The 22,002-nt window shown below is 50.6% G+C and overlaps 1 protein-coding gene across 9 annotated transcripts in view; it reads right to left on the bottom strand.

Annotated features, from left to right (window-relative positions):
* BANP (BTG3 associated nuclear protein) overlaps positions 1-22,002 on the bottom strand; it is a 69,200-nt gene that overhangs the window by 30,645 nt on the left and 16,553 nt on the right. For 5 of the 9 annotated variants that reach the window (XM_061386974.1, XM_061386975.1, XM_061386977.1 and 2 more), the window contains exons 2-6: positions 20,179-20,317; positions 16,529-16,620; positions 14,039-14,238; positions 2,885-3,001; positions 1,479-1,654 (exon numbers count right to left, since the gene is read on the bottom strand). In XM_061386974.1, the coding sequence (XP_061242958.1) occupies positions 1,479-1,654; positions 2,885-3,001; positions 14,039-14,238; positions 16,529-16,620; positions 20,179-20,317 (724 nt within the window). The remainder of the gene's footprint in view (positions 1-1,478; positions 1,655-2,884; positions 3,002-14,038; positions 14,239-16,528; positions 16,621-20,178; positions 20,318-22,002) is intronic. The other 4 variants (XM_061386976.1, XM_061386978.1, XM_061386980.1 and 1 more) reach the window with 1 other exon arrangement.

Raw genomic sequence — 22,002 nt, 5'->3', positions numbered from 1 at the left:
CCTCACACCTAATGAGCCAGAGACTAGTGCCCCTGACCCAGCGATTCCACTCCCAGGTATCAGCCCCAGAAAAATGAAAACACACACAGAACCCTGCACACAGACGTGCAAAACAGCACTGCTCACGACACTCAGAAAGTGGGCACAGCCCCAGTGTCCATCGATGAGTGATGGACAAACAGCACGTGTCTCCATGATGGGCCGTCACCCGGCCAGCAAGAAGAATGAAGCATTCGTGCAGGCCACAGGAGGGCGCTACCGCTTCCCTCAGGTGAAACCTGCACGACCAGCAACCTGCACGACCAGCAGGAAGCCGGTCAGAGGCCGAGGGATGGAGGACCGGGCAAGGGGTCCTGCCCTGGGGTCTCTCTGGGGAAAACACCCTGGACTCGGACAGTGGTGCTGTGCATGCTGTAAACGGACTAAAGCCTGCCAGCACGTCTGCTTTAAGATGGTCAGTTTCATGGAATGGAAAGCTTTTCCCTGTGCCCACTCTGACATCTCAATCCTGCAACTTGTGTTAGAGTTGAAAAGAACTTTGTTTTCAACATTTTAATGTGGTAACAAGTCTTTCAAAAGAGACAATCTTTGTCCGTAGAAAAATCTACACTTTTAGGAAAAAATCAACAACTTGGACAGAGGAGCAGAAACACCCCACCAGCCCTCCCTAGTTAACAAACTACAAGCTTGAGAACTTGGTGACCAGATGCTACGTCTGCCGAGTAATCACATCTGTCTTTCCAGGCGCTGTCGTAAGGCCTGTTTGGGAAACGTTAACTCAACCTTCGAGAGCAGGACAGAGCTGCCAGGAGGCAGGAACTCTCTGGAGCACAAGCCAGGCCACCTCCCAGACCCAGGGCCAGGTTGAGAGTGGACCCCAGACCCCACAGGAGAGAGGACGGTCCCCCTACATCACATTGGGCAGGGGCGGCACAGCCCCCAGCATGGCCTCAACCTGGACACACAGTCCCTCTGAATGGAACCCTGACCCTCATCAGAGACAAAGGACAGAGCTGTGGTCAGACAAGTGAGCCGACCACCAGCTATCAAGTCACAACTGCCCATCACCAGAACCAGATTCAGCTAGTGAAACTGACTGAAAACGATTTTGTAAATCAGTATTAACATGGAGAGATTCCTACCATGCAGTGGGGAGAAGCAAGTTACAGGATGGTAAATAGAGTATGTGATTTATAGAGCTCTCTGGACCAGAAATGTTTCCAGTTATTCTCACTTCGTCATTTTTATATTTTATCATCTTTCAAAAGCAATAAATATATATTACTTTTCTAAACAATGGGGGAAAAAACCTGAGCCCTGTGGGGATTTCACTCTCCATCTGGTCAGAAATTCACACATCACTGCCAGTCATCCCCCTCCATGGTCACGAGTGAACAGTCCGTGTGTCGCAGGCCCTGCGGCTCCAGCTGTTCAAGGGCCACTGCACACCCGTTACCTCACGTGCGGAGAGGACGCACCTTCCGAGTTCAGGGTGATGAGGGTGACGTTGTTGCCGATGTTCTGGCTTCCTGACTGCCCACAGTTGGAGATGGAGTCGCTGGCCTCGGACCCGCTCTCTCCATCCTCGTTGTGGCTGTCCTCCTGACCTGGCACCTTCACCACGATGGTGTTCTGCCGACGCCCGGGCACCGCGCTGCGCGGAAACAGAGACACCAGCAGCGTGGTGAGAGAAGCACGGCAGCACGTGGAGACAGTTCCGCACGCACGCTCCCCCGCACGCCTCGGAGAGACGTACCCCGGCACGCGCACTGAGCCACCAGCCTTCCCGCAGCTCTTTCTGCTCACGTTAACAGCAGGAAGCAGTCTGCGGCTCCAAGAAACTGCACGAAACTCGAAACGTTTTAAGGAAGTGAAATCACAACAGGCTGTGACTCGAGGCCGAGCACACGGCCTCCCGTCACAGAGGGCACCCTGCATAGCACTGCCGTCCGGGTCACAGCGACTTCTTGGAAAGCGTCTACAGACTCAGATGACAGCCTCAAACTGCTCCGTCCCGGGACATTCTGAACAAGACGTCCCGGGAGGATGCAGCTCTCGCTCCCAACGGTCTCCCGCTGACAGAAGCTGCTCGAGTGGGCTAACAAAGCCAGTCAAGAGCCTCCTGGGGGACCCTCTCACCACCACAAGGGACCCTGATACGGAACAGTGAGACACCACCAGGAAACCAGACCACCACAGCTCCAAAACGTGCTCAAAATAAAAAAAAAATTTATCTGGAGACACGTGACCCTTCGACTTCCTTTAAGAGACTGCTGCACCCAGAGAGGGGAAGCAGTGAGATGTCCCTGCTCGAGGGGGCTCCATCCCGGGGAAGGGGGTCCATCCCAGGGCTGGACCTCACTAAATGCTCCCAACCTGCCATGACCGCCACCCTCGCCAGGCCCGTCTCATGGGCTGCCTGCTCCGTGGCCTTGGCCCCGTGTCTGCACCCACCTCCCTTGGCCAGGCTCCTGGGGGCCTGGGCCACAAGGAAGAAGCAGGACTGCTGCAGGAGGGCCTGAGAGACTCGCTGGGAAGCAGCGTGGCGGGGCCAACGCCACGGGGAGGGGGGGCCCGTACCTGAGGGGCAAAGATGCCCGCCACGCACCCTCGCCTCAGCTTCAGGTTACAGCCGAAGCGTCTCCAGAGAGAAAGGAGTGGAGAAGGCACCACCTCTAAATGCCTCCACCACTTTGCCAATGAGACGGGGTGTCCGCCGACCCGACATGCTCGGACAGACAGACAGACAGATGGGAGTGAGGTGAGAGGACAGGGTGCGCGGACCACAGTGAGCACACAGGGCCCGACGACACGAGCGACCCGGACGCCGCCCCGTCCCCGGGGCCCGGCGGTGGTGGTGAGAGGTGGGGGTCGTGCTACTGACTTGCTAATGACATTTTCCAGGGGCTCCGGTGCCCTGCCGCTCAGGGGGTCTTCCATCTTGGCTACAACGGCGTTCTGCCGATCACTGTTGAGAATTACTGTAGTCTGGGGGACGACGCTAGGGAACAAAAGAATCACAGAGAAAAGAAGACCTTAACACAACAGCGTTCATGGTGAGAGCAGAGTCATCAACAGTCAACGTCCCTGCCCTGCTCCGAGCAGGGGAGGCCCAACAGGGCCCCCCGACGTACATGAGCAACACCGGCAGAGGGCCAGCTGGGGCAGTGGGGGGCTTCTTGACAGAGTCTAAGCCTGCTCCTTGTTGGTACCGGCAGGAGAAGTGGCTTAGGAATGTTCACATCTTTACGGAGAAGAGATGGGTGTCACAGCTGTCACTCGACAGTCAGGGAATTCCCTTCTGAAATCTAGGCTTTCGGTCCCTTGCCAGGTGAGAGTGCTGTGCGCAAAGGGGCAAACCTTTGAGGCAGGGGCCGGGGGTGACTGCACAGCACTGACCGCTGGGTTCTGCCAGGCCAGTGCAGGACCCACAGCCCAAGGCCGGAGGCTGTGCTTTGAAGAAAATCATGCTCAAAGAACTGTGCCCTGACGGGCTGTTTCTCGGGGGAAATGTGTGTTTAAACATGTGGGAGACACAGTCATGGAGACTTCTTGCTCCTGAGACCTCCAATCCTCGGCACGCCTTGTGCAGAAAGAACAGGTGGTTGGGATGCACAGCTATGTCACCCAGGAAGAACGTCATCCCTAGACCTCACCCCCCAAAAATCAGCGCTGGGAAGACCCTGTTTTTACAGGCGGAGCACTCACATACCCAAAAGCACCCATGAGAACCCCACCCCCCCATCCCAGCCACACACTGTCAACACCCCCAAAATCAGAAGCACAAATGGTACCATTTCCTGCCATTTGACACAGTGAATCATAGGACCATGGGGTGTTCTCCTAAAATAAAAACACAGTCACTGCATTCCACTCACAGCCATTATCATCTTCTTAGTTATTCTACTCAATTGTCAGTGACACCGGAGGTAACCCCCCAGGCCCTGACAACCCACCCACAGGTCCGCATCACAGGTGTCCAGGTACTGAGGTGACATGTATGGGCTCCTATGTGACGGCCTCAGCGACTCGTGTCAAAACAGGAGACGGTATTTTCCCAAGTGTGTTCCCAGAAGGCTGGTGTCACCCAGGTCCCCACACAGAGACATTCATCCCCTCACCCCAGTGGTGTGTGAGCCCTTTCACGGGCTGAGAGGTAAGCCACAAACAACAGGTTAAAACGGGTTCACACCAATGTCTGGTAGAGTCGCTGACTAAACGGGCCTCTGCTTCCCACAGGACCTCAAGGTGGAGAGAACGCTGGTGTGAGGCAACCACTTCAAGCTGGAGCAAAGCCAGCCCAGGGGGCACCTGGCTCCGTAGGTGTGCAGGGCCCTCAGTGACTCAACTCCCTGAGGCCCTCCTTCCAGAAGGTACGACGTCCTAAAGATGACCCCTGGGACAGCACCTCTGGCCAACGTGGTTGCTCACTTTCACAAAGCCTCCCCTCAACCACACCAAGGAGCCCCGTCCACCCAGACGTGAGATAGGAGGTGCCCTGCGGGGGTCCCTCCTCACCACCTGCCTTCCACGAAGCGCACGTGAAACCATGACTGCCGGTTTCAGCGCCCAGAGCTGCACATAACCTGCAGTGACGGGCTGCCGAGGCCACTGGCACTCGGGGGAGGCGGTGAGGAGCCTCCACCCCCACACCCTGACCTACACAAAGCTTCTCAGGACTCAGAGCTGTCAAACCTGAAGACAGAAACAGAAGCGCTGAGCCCTGCTTCATTTTAAGTGATGGATCACTCAAGCCAGCCAGAGATTCAGGAAGTAACTCACACTAAAGCCCCATCCATCTCGGGGCGGGAGGGGGGTGGGTAGGGGGGGTACATTCACAATACTGCATTGTTAAGAGTTAGTTGTAAACTAGTAGTAATTTGCATGGTTTTCCTCAACTGCGAACTAATAACTAGAGAGAGTTCTCAATCCAGAAGAGATTAAAATTAAAAAAAAAAAAACCTTCAGGCCATATGGTTACAAGAAATACAATTTTCAGCTTCAAGTTCTATCTGTATTTCCGTTACTAAGGCGTGTAACAACCTGGTTCACAGGATAAAATTTTGTGAAGAAAATGAAATGGGAATGAAAGACCAAAAAAGCAAAAGGGACGATGTAAAATTTGACTGTCTAAAGCTTATTCATGGGATTTTTTTTAAGGATGACTGTATTTGGATTATAACGGAAACACTTAAGAAAGCAATGAATCAGTCTGTTTTTAAATATCAACATTAACGTGCCAGACAATATACCCTTTCCACTAATGGAGTTATGTCAACCTCAAACTGTACAAAATAATACTCTGGTTTTCAGAAACTATGCAACATCCACATGACACCAAGAAGGAGGCAGTAGTTATCCTGAGGAGCAAGTGTCACTGCACGTGAGCATCCTGCCGAGGTGCAGTCACAGCCCCAGGGACCAAGCCAGACACAACCTGGGGGGCTAATGGGAAGGGGGCTGAGAGGTGATTAAAAGGCCCAGCTTATTGGCATTAGATTAATCAAGGAACAGATCATCCTGGGTGGGCCTGCCCTGATCAGGAGAGATCTGTAAAAGAAGTTCAGGCTTTCCCTGGTCTTGGAGAGGCCAAACAGCTCCTGCCTGCGGAGTCCCTGCTGGAGATGAACCCCCTCCCCGTCCTCCTGCCCCACAGACTGCACGCACACGTGCCTGGCCACCCCCATGGCTGTGTCAGCCAATGCCGTGTAGGGCGTAAGCCTGGGCCCGAGTGTATGCCTGGGGCACGCACGCTTGTTCAACCTTTCACCCAGACAGGGGCTCTCGGGGTGTCTGTGGGCTTTGGTTATTACACATAAAGTTGCCATGGACACTTGTGTGGAGGTTCTGTGTGAACCTAAGTTTCCACTTCTCTGGGCTAAGTGCCCGAGGATGTGCTTGCTGGGCCACATGGTGAGGACAGGTTAGCTTGGAGGAACACCCCCCCCACCGCTGCCCTGCAGCAGAGTGGTGGCCCCGTCCACCCGCCCACAGCGGCGGTGGGAGGCCCAGGGGCGCCACACTCGCTGGCGTCGGGAGGGTCCCTGGGGAGCTCTGCGGTCTCCTCGCCACGTTTCCCTGCTGGCTGACGCTGCTCAGTGGCTCTCCATGTGCTTACTCACCATCCACACCTCCTCTCTAGTGAGATGCCAGTTTCTGCTTTTTGCCCAACTGTCCAACTGGATTGGCTGGCTTTTCACTGTTGAGTTTCGAGAGGTCTTTACCCTGGACATTCCACTAATTTTTTATCAGATGCGTGGTTTAAAAATAGCTTCTCCTAATCGGCAGCCTGTCTTTTCAGCTCCCAACAGGTCCTTCATGGAACATAAACTTTTAATCTTGATCACATCTAATTTATCTTCTTTTTTTCATGGATGGTTCTTTTGGTATGAAGTCTCAAAAGTTCCCTGCCTAGCTCTAGGTCTCAAAGGTTTTCTCCTGTCTTTATCCCAAAATTCTGGAGCTTTACATTTTACCTTGAAAGCTGTAATCCACTCTGAATTAATTTTTTTTCAAGGTGAGGTTTCCACCAAGGTACATTTCTTTCATCTTTCCCGTGGACGCCAACTGCTCCAATACCATTTATTCAAAAAGCTGTCCTTCCTCCATCAAACTGCTTATGCAGCTTTGTCAAAATCTAGCTGGCATGTTTGTGTTGGTCTAACTCTGGGCTCTCAAGTCAGTTTCATTGATCAATTTATCTACCCCTGGGTTATTCTGGTTTTAAAGCTTTACGTGTTCAATTCATTCCCTCACAGTCTTAAACCATTACTATATCTTTACCTAGAACTGTATGTCTGCTTTTAAAGTTCCTGTTAAATGAAAACTTAACCAAGTGGGAAATGGCTAGACCCAGAGACCACCCTGATTGTTTTAATTCTAAGATTAGGCTAATTTGCAAGCTGGACATTCTCACCCAGTTTTAAGATTACACTAGTTACTAGTTGAGTACTCTTGCCTAAGTATACTCTCATTCATCCCACAGCATGTGACGGAGGGCCGCCACCCTGCCGGAGAGTGACTGTGAGTGCAGGACCCCCACTGCTCTTCAGGGCATTCACAGGAGGGCTGCTCCCCATGGGTAGGAGTAGCCCAGAACCCCGCCTGAAAGGAGGCCCCACCCTCACCCCTGATGGGCAGCAGGCACTGCAGTACCTTCCCTGCACAGAGAGGCAGACATCCAGTCCACGGCCACACGGTTACTCAGTGGTAAAGTCAGGTTCGAGTCCAAGTCCTTGAGCAGCAGAGCCAACCTTCCTGACCAAAGTCTGTGAGCCGGATCTGTACCCCACAACTCCCTGAACCTCAGATTCTTGTTTTTTTTAACAACTTCTCTGGGTGATTCGGATGGGTGCGCAGGTTTCACACAACACCAAGCACAGCAGCCCTGGTCCTGCTGCGGCCGCCTGGGCCTCCCCCACAGCCTCTGTGCTGTGCGTCTGCTCTGTTCAGTGTCGTATCCTAGCGCTCAGAGGGACGCCCAGGATACCGGCAGTCCTGTGTGGTCGAGGAGCAGCCTCAGATCCCGGTGGTGTTCCCAGGCTCGTGCAGCTGGTCTGCACGGTGACAAGAACAGAGCAGGCGTCCAGAGACACAAGGCCTGCAGCACAGGCCAGGACGCCGCCCTCACTCAGGGCAGCCTGCTTCCTGAGCTGGCGCCTCAGCAAGCGCGAGGCTGGCTGACGCTGGACGCTCGCCGAACGACGAGCATTAATACTAGTGACTTCTCGCCTCCCGGGTTACCCCTCATAGCAACCCTCCCTTATGATTTTTATTCCCCTTTACTGTTGAAGAAATTGATGTTTAAAAAGGGTAGAACCTGCCTGAGGTCTCACCACTCACAGGCAACGGAGCCTGGATTCAAAACCGAGAATCTCTCATGTCCTTTGCCACTTGCTGGTGGAGAAGAGAAATAATCCTATTTCAATGACTGCTACCACTCACCTTGCAATACTGGGGATTTTAATCACTTTGTTTTGATGGATTTGAAACCAAATGTCTTCAGCTTTCAGAGGTGTACTGGCAAGCATTTTCCAATTACACTTACAAAGTGGCCCCCAACTTTCCCTCAGTGTCAGGACACTGCTTTGCAAGCAGGTCAGAAGGTCCTGAGCTGCTGTCCTAAAACAACTCGTCAGTCCCACCAAGTGACCACTGTTTGAATGGATACTGGCCGCCATCAGTGGACAAGCAGCCATGGGCATGGCTGGGGTTGGCAGGCAGGGGTTAAACCCACCAGCGTTCCTTAGGCTCCTAGAATGGGGTTCCTGGGAAGATCAGGTCTATGTGAGCAGCACAGTCGCCCCTTATTTCCAGTCTCCAGGGAGCAAGGAGAAAGTAGGCAGGCCCTGACCATGCGTTCTCCAAGCAAACACCCAGGAGAGGAGTTCAGCTGCTATCCACAGCAGATGCTCTAGGGTGGGGCTGAGTCCCAGGACAGGAGGCTGTGCTTGAGTGTCCACAACTGTGCCTCCACACAGGCCGAGGGCACTGCCGTCTGGGCAGAAGCTTCAAACCTCCCACAGACAAGCTAGGTAACTTCAGTGTCCAAAGGCCGAGTCCTCCAGAGAGTTCTCACCACATAGGCCTGGGGAGGCCAGGCTGCGGTGTCTACCTCAAACCCCATCCCCTACCTTCAGGACCGAAACCACACACGGCACCAAGGGTCACCGGGACCTGCCGCCCTCGACCTGGGGTGAAAGCAACACTCACACACTCAGCTGTGGGAATCATTCTGGCCTATACCTGAGTCACTGTGACTAACAAAACAGCCTGTCTGTGGCCCACCGCCTGCCTTAATTGGAGAAGGAAATGGCAACCCACTCCAGTACTCTTGCCTAAAGAAGACAAGAGGACAGAGGAGTCTGGTGGGCTGCTGGTCCATGCGGTCACACAGAGTCGGACACGACTGAAGCGACTTAGCATGCGTGCATGCCTTGGAGAAGGCAATGGCAACCCACTCCAGTACTCTTGCCTGGAGAATCCCAGGGACAGAGGAGCCTGGTGGGCTGCCATCTATGGAGGCATACAGTCGGACACAACTGAAGCGACTTAGCAGCAGCAGCCTGCTTTAATTCTTCATAAAAGGGCACCCTGACGGCCAGTAGAGAACACCTGTGTTGAAGACGAGAGGTCTTCCTCCCCAGACACCAGTGCTGGTCTCCTTCCAGGATAAGCCTGCCTTCCCTCCTCCCCTAAGTGCCAGAGTGTGTGTGCATGCTGGTCTGCTGCTCTGAAACCTTGAAGGAGCGAATCCCTGACTTGTCTGATGCTCTCTGCTCTGATAAGATTTAAAACTGTGCTTTTCTTCTTCAGAGCAGTTCCTCAGAGTAATCTGAGAGGCTGTCTTCTGGGCTAGTCCTCAGTTTGGTTCAGATAAGATTTCCTCTCTTCCTATTATAGATTGTCGATTGATTATCGTGGTCAGCACCCGGGTGAGGCAGTCCAGTCAGGCATTATTTCCGCTCACACGACGATGCCCAACTTTGTCATCTGTGATGGGGGGAGTTACGGCAGAATACTGAAAAACATTTGGAACACTGTTTGCCTCCCTCTCATCTACATTACACTCTGCTGACACTGATCCTTTTACAACTCAAAATAATCACTCATCCAGTTCAATCCCTGATAGGGAACTAAGATCCTGCAACCCACGCAGTATGGCAAAAAAAAAAAACAAAAAAAAACACTTCTATTTTTAGTTTTGAGTATGCAAAGAAACCTCTGATTCATTACAAATGTTTAAAAACTATAGGAACACATTAAAGCTTTATAAGAAATGCTTAAGCTTTTAAAAATAAAAACCTGGTATATGTCCATTACATCTCAAAAAACATAAGTAAACCGTTTATATATTAAAAAATAAAGAATAAAAGTTGATTGCTTTTAAAGGAAACACAAGCATTTTTCTAGTTAATCAGTATGTTCAGTTCAAAAAAACAAACCAGCACAAACCAGCTGGCTTTGAGTCGCTCTCGAGAAGTCTGGCTCCACAGGACCTCGCTGGGCACCAGGGACTGCTCCCTGGGTTCCGCACTGCACAGGGGCACTCATGCTGGCCCCTCAGTGGGCACCCACCAGGACAGCACCCTAAATGGGCCTGCACCCCAGGCTCAGCTCAGTCCTAACTACTGCACATCCTTCAACTGGCTGTGTCTGGCATCAAGTCAAAGTCACTCGGTTGTGCCCAACTCTTTGCAACTCTCATGGACTATACAGTCCATCAGGCTCCTCTGTCCATGAGATTCTCCAGGCAAGAATATTGGATGGGCAGCCATTCCCTTCTCCAGGGGATCTTCCAGACCCAGGGATCAAATATGGGTCTTCTGTATTGCTGGCAGATTCTTTACCATCTGAGCCACAGAGGAAGCCCAACGTTTGGCTTCAAACAAGTGCAGAAAGGGTGTTTTACACTAGTCCACATAAACATCCTTGAACACACACTTGATCCCTCCAGGCCTCATAGCACAACGGAGGCCAATCTTGAAATGCTCACGGCAACGCATGAAGGACGGACAAGCTGTCACATACTGAGTCACGAAGCTCAGCAAAGGAAGCCTCAGGTCCGCCACTTCCAGTGCCAACGCAACATGGCTTCAGTGTTAGAGCCTCACACTGCTATGCCTAGAATCACGATGAGTAAATCCCAAAGTGTGGTACACTCACAAGAAAGGAAAAACGCACCCACCTGAGAATTCAAGGCCACTTTCCTTCTCCCTAGCAGAACAGCACCGCTGGATGACACACCACCCAGGTAACCTCACAGGTGTGTTTCTTATAATTAAGCTTGAGCATCAAAGAAAAAGGTTTTCTTTGTCTTCTTTTCTCTTGAATTTATTTAAAGAATCTCATTCAGGTATAGAATCTGAAAAATCTGAATCTAAAAATGCCAACTGAGTTGGCAGCAGTCCACTGGCTTCTATGCTCTGGGGACCCAAGAGAATAAAAAAAAAACTTCTCAGAGCTGATAGCAAAGTCTAGTCTGGGCCCACTTTCATTAGAAGCAACCCACAGGCGAGTGGGCTGGGGCTGCTCTGGGCCCTACGTGCCTCTCGAGGAGGACGGGCTGGCTCAACTGCACTGGACGCCTCCTCACCCACCACCCAGAGTCCTGCTCCCAACTCCTCAGGGTGGTCCTCGCTTGTCCTGGAAGACGGTGAACTGCCCAGCCACACTCTCCACCACGCCGAGGGGCCTAAGGAAACGTCAGTTATTTTTTAAAATACACGATCTGGATATAAAATAATCCAGGATTTACATACTTCTTTTATTTTAAATATCTGAGGCCCAGAGTACTTGGAGAAGTACTTCATTACTCAGAACATTAAACAATTTTTAATTGTTTTTGGAGACTTCCTTCTCTGCGCTCTACCACCCACAATTAAGACATACGTTTCTCATTTACTCATGTGTTTATAAATTAGTCACTTTCTAATTAAAGTATATTCTTTTTCATTGATGTACTAGGATTAAACTCTTGTCCTTTACTTCTCCCCAAATTTTCTTGTTAACAGCTTTCAACTACTGGCAGTTTTTTTTTCTTTCCTTTTTAGAACTTACATGGAAGGAAGTGCCAGATTTAACATCTTCTTTTAAAAATCATTCATATGCAATCTATTTTAAACTATACCTAAGAAAACAGAGAAATGACCTTTTCTTCCGTTAATCTCACATTAATAGGTATAAGTAATGGTTTCATTAATGATATTAATAAACCTGCCAATAAGTATATTTAATAATATGATAATAGGAGGATATGATTCTTTAAAACTAGAAAAGCTGAGTTGTGTGAACTAGATTATACATCTGAGTCCACATGAGGAAACTTTACTCTTGTGCTATTTGTGAATGCACACAGAGAACAGCTCACAGGCCTCTGCACAATCAAAGCTCCTCCCCGCAGAGCAAAGCATGGGAGGTTCTGCCCAGGAAGGCTGCTAGCGGGTCTCCTGGAACGCTGGGGAGAGAAGGGGCTCCCTGCAGCCTGGAAATGCCTCCCCTGAGTCCGGCGGGCGTGGCCACGGTGGTCCTTCACTGGCCTGTGGGAGGGGCCAGGGTGGGCAGTCCTCCTTTCCAGGATGGGCAGCGTGGACGCCGAGCACAACTCAGCACAACTGTACGACATGCCCCGCCACCCCCGTGTCACCCATGGCAGATACCAGGGCAGCCCAAACCAGCAGCCTCGGGGTCCACACACAGCCGCAGTGGCACCTGCAACCCCGCAGACTCGTCCCCATCCCCTGCCCCACGGGATGGCACAGACCACAGACGGGGAGCCTGAACATCGTGTCCCTGCCGCCAGGGACAGCTTTCCCCACATGGTGACAAAGAGACAAGCCTCCAGGCTGTCCTCACTCAGGGCAGGAAGCTTGCCTTCACTCTCGCCTCAGCTCTCAGAGCAGCTGTCCTTGAGGGGGGCCTGAGAGACTCCCCCAGGTCTAGGGGCAGAGACCGAAGGGCTGACAGCCTGTGAGGCACGAGAAGCCTCCCTAACACCACCTCTCACCCACTGCAAACGTCCCAGACGTTCAGAGTGAGAATCCGGCTTCTAACTCGCTGAGCCCAGACTCACAGCGTTCTACACTCACACACAAAATATTTCTGTATAATTTTAACATAATGTGAATTTTCCAGAAATTTTACTATCATCTGAGTCTAGAAAGAATTGTACGTTGTTTTACTTGTCACTTTAACAGGAACCACTCCTTCTGTAATATTCCACCACCAACTGGCATCCCAGTACCAGGGCGACAGCCTCCCGGTCATCAGCTCTGACGTGGGCCTATCCATGGCCTCCTGACATAGCCCCCAGCCTTTTACGTATTATGACATGTGTTACATTATTATACGCTATACACTACCATCCTTTAGTTTTTTTTAATTATGAGTTCTATTTTCTAGACATTACATCTTAGGGTAAGAGGTCATTACAAAAAATTTTTCTTTAAGAACGGCACTGGTCCTGGCAAGTCTGAGTCTCTCTGCAGAGAAAACACGCTCCACCAAGTGTCCACGGGAGAAAAGACACGGCTGACCGTCAGGACACGGTATAAACGCTGGGTGAAACAGCACAGACCACCTGGCCTTCCTCTGGGGACAGAGACCCCTGGGGCCTCCCCAACCCTGGCTGGAGAGCAGGTGTGGGGGCCATGCAGTGTCCCCAGCACACTGTGACACTTCTGAGAGTTACAAGGGCCCACACTGCAGGTGTCGTCCACAGCCACCCCAGGCAAACCAACAGGCAGACAATGGACGCTGGCCCGTCCATGAACGCCCTCCCCGATCCCACGTGCCCCCAAAAGCACTGCCCCTTCCCCAGGGGGCAGATGGGGGACCCGCAGACAAGGCAGAGCCTGGCTGGGGCCCCCACTCCTAAGCAGCGGCCCCCTGCCTCCTCCACACTCAGCAGGAGGCAGCAGTTGGCCCAGAGACCCTTGGTAAAGGTCCCAGCTCTCATCAAGCACAGACAGGTGTCACCACCACCTCCATGAGACTTCTCCACAGCCCCTCATGGGAAAGGACAGAAACGCCAGCAGGACGGACGGATGCAGCCACCCCGACCCGGGCTTCCACTCGTCTCCACGGAACCTGATGGTGCCCGGGACCAAGCACAGGCACTCCGGTCAAAGGCAGGGACACCCCCACATTGGCCCACATGCTCCCGAATCTCTGATTCAAACAGTACCTGAACTACTGCACATCCCACTACAGTTAGGCTCTAAACAGAGAAGAAAACCAAGAGGCACAATAAAAACTACAGGCTTGAGTGGAAAATCTGATACTTGAGTGAAATTTATAAAAAGCTACCTCTGAAGAAAAAGAATCTCTCAAGACTAGCCAGATGGAACAGGAAAAGAGAAGAAACACACATCCAGCTTCAAAGCCCCGGCAGGCCAGTTCCAAAGCAGAGATGCCCACCTCATGCCACGAAGAGGCCGTGAGGACGGCCCAGCTGCCCGGAAAAGGCCATGTCTCGTCCGGGCCTGACTACTGTCCCACCCTGCGTGCCGAGGGCGCAGCCTGGGGAGGGGGCTCTCACCATCGCACTTTGTTGCAGGTCTGGGTGGCGCCAAGGGGTGAGCCAGCCACCATGGGCACCTGGATGGGGCTGTGCTGCTTGTTGGTGACCAGGTCCAGCTTCTCTTCCAAGGATTTACACGTGGCCTCCAGAGCCTGCAGCTTGGCTTCAATGCTATCCAATCGCAAGCAGATTGTCTGATTAATGGAATACAGGAATGACTGCAAGAGAAAAACAGAAGAGCTTCAGGAAGGGCCTCTGGAAGTCCAAGCAGACAGTTCCAAGAATACCAAGCAGCTCTCTCCCACACTCGGCTGCATCTGTCCCCACAGGACGAGCCCGGCACTCCAGCTCTAGTTGTGAGCAGCAGCGTCTCAGGAAACAAGCTGGACCCTGTCCACTCACAGCGTGACTGACTCTGCTCTGAGCAGCTGCAACTCTCAGTTACACTAAGATCCACAGAACACAGAACCTAAGTGAGCTTTACGACGTTGACTTTATTAATCAGTAAACCTACACATAAAACTAGTCAAATGCTTCTATGAAAACAGATTACGCCCAACATCAAAAGAGCCCAGAAACCTGCCTGCTCCCAGGACACCCACCCAAGGTGAGGTGTGGTGCTGAGGCTCCCGGGTGTGGAAGCGGCACAGCTGCCACCTAGTGGCCGTTAGAAGAGCCGTCGCACCTCCCACCTCCGTTGCCCAAGTCCCCACCTGGGACCAAGGTCCGGCTCAAACACCCGGTGGGGAGCTGCCCCCTCCCCCAGCGGCCACTCCTGCCGTGGGTCAACAGGGGACACAGAGGGAGGTGGCTGCGCCCCTGCTGGCCTCACAGCTGACACGGGACAAGGCTGCCAGGCGGGAGCCAGCCCGTGATGGCTCAGTTCAGCAGAGAGGCAGTGTCCGAGGCTCCTCTGATGTAAGCATCGTGACAACCACTCACCGGTAGCTGAAGTCCCGAGGTCAAATCACTAATGACCCCACTATTTTTTATAATTTGAAGACATCAACCATGAAGCTCTCCAGTTCTCTAAACAGTAAAACTTCATCATCTTAATTCTGAATTAGAAATGATTCTGCCTGGAGTTTGGATGAACATCAGTTATTACATACCAGTAACACAACTTCACAAATCAATAAAACAAAGAAAGGCAGAGAATAGCACTTTTAAATAAGTCTCCTAGATACAAATGATATTAACCAAAAATCATCCAAATCTATCCCTTTTGCAGGGCTCTGGCAACCTGGTGAGCACACTTTTCCCAGGACATGTATGGCAGGTTCCAGCTGCGGCCCAAGGCCCTGCTCACAGGCCAGGGACACGGCAGGACCGCTTTCACTTGACCTTATCCACGTCTGACTGCTATGCTATTCACCACACAAGCCTCTTCTGTGATGAAACTCTAACTGCATTTTATTTTTAACTATATAATGTAGGGTTACTGAACCAGTGGTCCTCTATACACTTATCTGAAATAGAAATTTAACTGGATGTGTCTTTACCCACAAGGTTAAGTTCATGCTGCTGCTCCACGTTAACAAGATGAGCCAGACGTTTCTACACAGAAGGCCCAGGTAAACAGAGAATACAGCTGTACAGCACCGGGAACTTTACTCAGTACTCCATAATGAGCTGATGGAAAAAGAATCTAAAAGAAGCAGATGTATATGCACACTTTGCTGTACAGCAGAAACAAACACGATAGTGTATAAATCAACTAAAAGCTCCTTTGGTTTTCCTCTGCACTACAGTCCTAACTTCCCACAGGAGCTGATGTTCATCTCTGCGGCTCTGCAAACAGCAGACCCAACAAATAAAGCCAAGAAACAGCGATCGCCCACTGACTGAGCCAGTGGTATCCAAGGCCCCATCTAGCAAACCACAGAATTTAGGTGCCCTAAACAACAGGCACACAAGTGCTTCATCACTGGGGGAATGGTGTGTGTTCCCTCCGAGCGTGCGAGGTCCATGGGTCTGTGTAGAAGAGGCCACAATCCTGGTTAAATACTGTGAGTCTTCAAGGGGAAACATTCATGGCTGTACGCGCCTTGTGGGGGATTGAACAGTGACTCAGAGAAACAATATGTACACGTCCTCAGCCCCAGGACCTGTAAATGAGGCCTTCCTTGGAAACAGGATCTTGGCAGACGTAATCAAGGTAAGATGAGGTCATCCTAGGTGAGGGTGGCCCTGTCCTTGTAAGAGACAGAAAAGAGACGGAGACATGGAGGAGATGACGTGAAGATGGAGGCAGAGACTGGAGGGATGCGGCCTCAAGCCCACAGATGCCTGGGGGCCCCCCAGGAGCTGGAAGAGGCAGGAGGGACCCTCCCTCGGAGCTTCTGAAGGGAGCTCAGCCCTGGGGAAACCCTGATTTCAGACTTCTGACTTCCAGAACTGTGAGAAAGTACATTGGTATTGATTTAAGCTCCTCCTCACCCCAAATTGTGATAATGTTACGGCAGCAACATGTCAGATATAAAAAACCATATATATTAATATTTTCACCTTTATAGAAGGGTCCTGGCAATTGATCTCCAGTCGCTGGCGTTTCAAAGCTGGTTCATCTTCGTCTGTCACTACATGATTCTCCAATACAACTGAAAATCAGAGACAAAAGCACTTCAATACTAAAGGTTTAACAGCTGTTTCATGTTAAGACAGTAAACCATTCCAACACCTTAAACATAAAGGTGTCACCTAAGGTTAAATGAGAATTAGCACAACCTGTTTCATATTTTATTATTTACAGATTTAACTTAAAATTATCAGTCAGGCAGAAAATAGGATCTCTCCTTAATCTCAAGAAAAACTGAGATATTGGATAAATTATCTCCCTAATGTGCCAGTGAGTTGATACTAACACTGAGACTGCAGGCTTCTTACTCAAGGCTCTGTCCAGCCACCCTTTGCGACAGAAACCAATTGCTAATAACGATTTCTTCCCAACTTTAAAATAAGGTGTTGTCAGCCAGCCACCTACTCCAAAAGCAAAACCACTCTCAGAACACTACATCTTCTCAAGTGCTGGTCATCAAAGTAGTCTCAAATTTAACACAGTAAGTTTCAGGGAAAGCCACCCCCACGAAGTGTGTCTGAAATGGAGGTCTCCCACCAGCACCTTCCAGGGGGGCTTCACGACTTCTCCACTGATAAGTCACTTGGCCCAGGATCAGGGCTGACACAATATGGTCCCAATCCTGATGTCTTTACATCTGTACTTGCCAGGTGATTTGTCTCAAAACTCTAAAGACACTGAACAGACCTGAGACACTAGCAGGAATCCTTCAGGAGTCCCAGGCGAGAGCACTGAGCTGCTCTCCAGAGGCGAAGTTACACCTAAAGCCCTACCTGACAGAGACCAGCCACAGGCCAGCGAGGCCAGAAGCAACCTGCTAGCCAGAGGGCTGGCGCCATATATTGCGCATTCACACCTCACACGCCTCCGTAAGATATGCAGGAACAAGCTCCCACTTAATTAAGTTAACGTGTTGTGGTAGCAACACAGGTTCTTAAACCTTCATTGAAGCCTGCTTACTCCCACTGGAAGCTGATTAAAACAGGACTGGGAGGATGAAGAGGCTCTGGCAACCACTAATCCAATCCTTTTAATTTGCTGACATCAAGTCCAGAGAAGTCAAGTGACTTGACCAGGGACACAGCTGGTCTCCTCTCCCTTGGCAGCGTGAAGCACCTCAAGGTGACGAGCTGGGGGCAGCAAAGCACGTTGAGGACAAGGAGACAAGCCTGCGGTGGCAACAGGGGCACACACTTGGTTACACTGTCTATGAGCCGTGGGGCCCCTAGTTCATCCTCTTCTTTGTCCTTGAGTTTTACAATTCTGCATGCACTTCTTTTAAAATTAAACAAAAAAACTCAATGTTCATTTTAAAGCCATCACGGTCACCTGGAATGGCAGACCCAACAAAGGTTGCCATCGAGTCTGTGTATGCAAACAGGCAAATAGACTGTGGCTATGGGGTGGGTACACACGAAGTCACAGGAACCTAACTGAGCATGTTGATTTCAACAGGAAATCAAGAAAAAATGGCATATGCCAAAAACGCAAAAGCAGTTCTCTTGCTAGAATTATGGGAAACTTCTATTTCTTCTAGTTGCTTGACTGTATTCTTAAATTTTACAAAGTTTACATTTTAGAGATGAAAAAAAAAAAAAAAGCTCAATCTTAAACTCCCTCCAGATGTAAATGTGGGAGTACAGCACAGTGCCTGCTGGTGTGGGGGGGTCCCTGGGGTCAGAGACGGCGGGTCCCCTGTCCTCAGAGAGCCCTCCCTGCACACAGTAGGTACCCATTACACAGCCATGAGCTGTACTTCGCAGCCATTTAAGGAAGCTACATGGAACAAAACCAGGATCAAAAATGACACCTCTAATCCTTCTCTGGACTGAAATCTACAGAGGGAGAAAAAAAAATTTTTTTTAAACGGAGGGAGAATTTACTTGGCAAGTAAACTGATAAAATTTTAGTAGTTTCTAAAAACACTTAAAATTTATATAATTGGACCATTTTTCTTTTATTATTGTATTGCAGTGTGAGTGCTTTCTAAAGAAATTGTCTACCCAACAAAATGTGAGCAACTGTTTTTAAAACTGTGATGCCTGGTGACAGCACTGCTGTGTTTTCAGTTCACTGGTATATGAGGAGTGGCACTAAATGAGGTCAAGGCTGCACGTTCTCTCTCCAAACAAACCGGTTCACTTTTTACAGAGAAATCTGGGGTTAACAGCTAACTTCAGACGCCCTGACTTTGCTCAAGGATCTGCCAAGTTTTTGACTGTTTCAGTTACCAGGTGACAGTACTTCTTATAAACAATTCAGAAGCAAAATTAGGAAAAAAAACTGACTCAGTCCAGTCGCTCAGTCGTGTCTGACTCTTTGTGACCCCATGAATCGCAGCACGCCAGGCCTCCCTGTCCATCACCCAGAAAACTGACTAAAGAGGCGCATTTCTGAAGGGGTATGCCCATCTCTTCACGATTGCTTATTCAAGCCTAAAATTCACGTGCTGCCCATTGTCCTTACATAACTAATTTCCCAACTAAGAGATCATGTAAGATAGACATCATCACACTTCGAGATTTCTGAAAATCCTCTTTTCTGTGGGGAAAAGAGTCAGCATTTCGATACTACTATTCCACAAAGAGGGCTTCCCAGGTGGCTCAGTGGTAAAGAATGTGCCTACCAATGCCAGAGACTCGGGTTTGAGCCCTAGGTCGGGAAGATCCCCTGGAGAAGGAAATGGCAACCCACTCCAGTATTCTTGCCTGGAAAATCCACAGACAGAGGAGACTGACAGGCTATAATCCACGGACTAACAAAAAAGTTGGACGTGACTTAATGACTAAACAATTCCACGAAGAATAAACAGGCAACCAAAACAATTTTTGTGATTTAATTATGTATGCTTATGATTTTAAACTTAACAGACATATTAAACACATAAAACTTTATGGAAAAAAAGAACACTTACTAAGAAACCTTTTTACAAAATAAAAGTGCTGACAAAGTGTTTCATAAAGTGAAATCTAGAGTTCCCCTTATAAAGTGTCTAGTATCTAGTTAAGATTCCAACTAAGGAAGATTACCAGCACTGGCAAAAGTGCAGGAAAAAGTCATCTCTCAGAATAACCGGGTAGTGCTTCTGGAACGTCCGTCAACGTCTTATCAAAACTCTGAATAAACACAGCAGCTCTGCTTCTGGGAACTTACCCTACAAAAATATTAATATCTGCCACGATACACAGCAAGACCAGTACTGCAGGGTGTACACGGAAGAAAACCAGTGCAAACCACGTGAACGCCGTTCCCAGGGAAGAAGCAGAGGAAGGCAGGAGCCGCGTGCACGGAACACCTCGAAGGTGTCCATACACGCAGCAGATGGTCTGCAGCTGAGGAAGAGGCACGGACAAGATCACAGGGGCTTGGGGGGCCAGGGCAGCCGGGGCTGGATGGCCGGGGCACAGGGGTGGGCTGGGGGTTGCTGAGGGACCAGGTGGACGGGCATGGGGCTGACTGGCTCACGTGCTCACGTGCTCTGAGCATGCCCTGATGTTTCTCTTGCTTTACTAAAGGGAAGGAAGGGAAACTTACAGAAGATCCTTTGGGTTTTTCCCCCAGACTGCCCCCAACTCTGTACCTGGGTGGCCAGGACTCAGCTCCTCAACGGCAATCTGCACCACGTCGGCCAGGTCCTGTTCTGACATCATCCAGGACGCGAGCAGAGTGGCCGGTGGATGAGCCGGAATCAGACTCGTGTAGGACGGTGTTCCTGCCACCTAGAAACAAGAGCAAGACGGCCGAGAGGGAGATGAACAACCGTGATCTTGAAATGATGGAAACTGAGGCCATGTTCTGTGTCCACAGGTTCACCAGGAGCCTGTGGACATGTCCAGTATGAGGCTCTTCTTGCCTCAAACCATCAAAATGTCCCTTGTTACTAGACAAGCCCCCACCCTGCCAGTCCCTTCCCACACCCCCCGCAAGTCACCTTCCTAAGACACCTCAACGCGTCACCCCCCAGCCAGCTGTCCCAGGCCCCCTTCCTGCCCACAGAACACGTCCTGTCCCTCACCTGCCCCTACCAGCTCTCAGCTCCACTACACACACCACACTCCCAAAATCATGGCAATCATACCTCCAGATGCTACCCAGGCGGACCCTTCCAACAAGGGTGTCCCCTTGCGGGCTTCCACTCCTCACACACCCTCCCCTCAGGCGGGTAGAGCGGAGGGCTGGCACCTGGGAGGACCGGCCGTGGCGCCAGCCCCCTGCCTGGGCCGAGGCCTGGCCCCCACCACTGTCACCCCTGAGACAGCATCATGTGTGCAACACAGTCCGTTTCTTTCTTCCTGCCCTGAAACTCTCCAATTAGGCCCGGACACACCTTTCCCGAAAGAGAAACGAGGCCATGTCACTCCAGACACAACCCATTGACACAGGTCTAAACAAGGTACTTGCACGCTGGGTGCCTGGAGGTCAGGATCCAATGCCACTGTAATACTTGTATCGTCCTACACTTTGCATTTTAATCACCTGTAAGTAAACGCTTACGACATAAGCAACCTATCCTCCCCAGCTAGACTTCTCGTTCCCTAGGGCGGACACTGAGTGCCCAACTCTCCAGGACAGCACCACCCCTCCGCCCCGGCCACACACACACACACACACACACACACACACATACACATACACACACAAAGACACACACGCACACACACACACCCCCGCAGTCCTGAGGCAAGTCCACCCCAGCTCCAGGCAGGAGCAGCCGAATCAAGAGTCAGGTCATCCACTTCCAACCAGGAGTCTACTGACAGCTCCTTTAAGTGGCTAAGTTCCAGCAGGCATAAAATTAAATTCATAGGTTCCACACATGTTCTTAAACCCTATAAATTCTGATTTAAACTCTATAGCTTAAATGGCAGCAGCTCCAGAATTTCTTAGGCACACACCATTTGTAGGAGGAGGATGCATTCAATCTGCTTTTTTCAAGAAATATGCTAGATGTGCACAGACTATCTCTGGGGCATAAAGATAAAGAGGAAATTATACTTGCTTTTACCATGTACACGTATCACCTTCTCAAAAAGTACTTTTTAAAATGACCAGACAACTCAATACCGAGGCATCTGTCACAGGGAGACCGTCGTCTCCGCCTCCTCGTACGTGCAGCCTCACCAGCAGTCCCAGGCCTCCACAAGAACAAGCTGGGAGAACTGGCGGGCCCACCGGGGTCTGTCTCCCTAAACCTGTGTCCCCGAAGGTGATCTCTGAGCAGATTAACTGTGGTCAGCACGAACACCAAAGCCACTCATGCTGTTGACTCGGTCAGGGATACACTGAGCCCCTTCGAGCAGGCAGTGGTCCTCAATTACATAACACCCTCTCACCTCAGTCTTTGAATTGATGGGTTTAAAATGTTTTAGGGTCGCATACTGCTTTCAGAATCAATTTTTTTTTT

This window comes from Bos javanicus, chromosome 18 (assembly GCF_032452875.1).
Source record: "Bos javanicus breed banteng chromosome 18, ARS-OSU_banteng_1.0, whole genome shotgun sequence".
NCBI lineage: Eukaryota > Metazoa > Chordata > Mammalia > Artiodactyla > Bovidae > Bos > Bos javanicus.
Note: the sequence above shows the minus strand (reverse complement) of the source record. Positions and strands in the feature narration are given on the sequence as shown.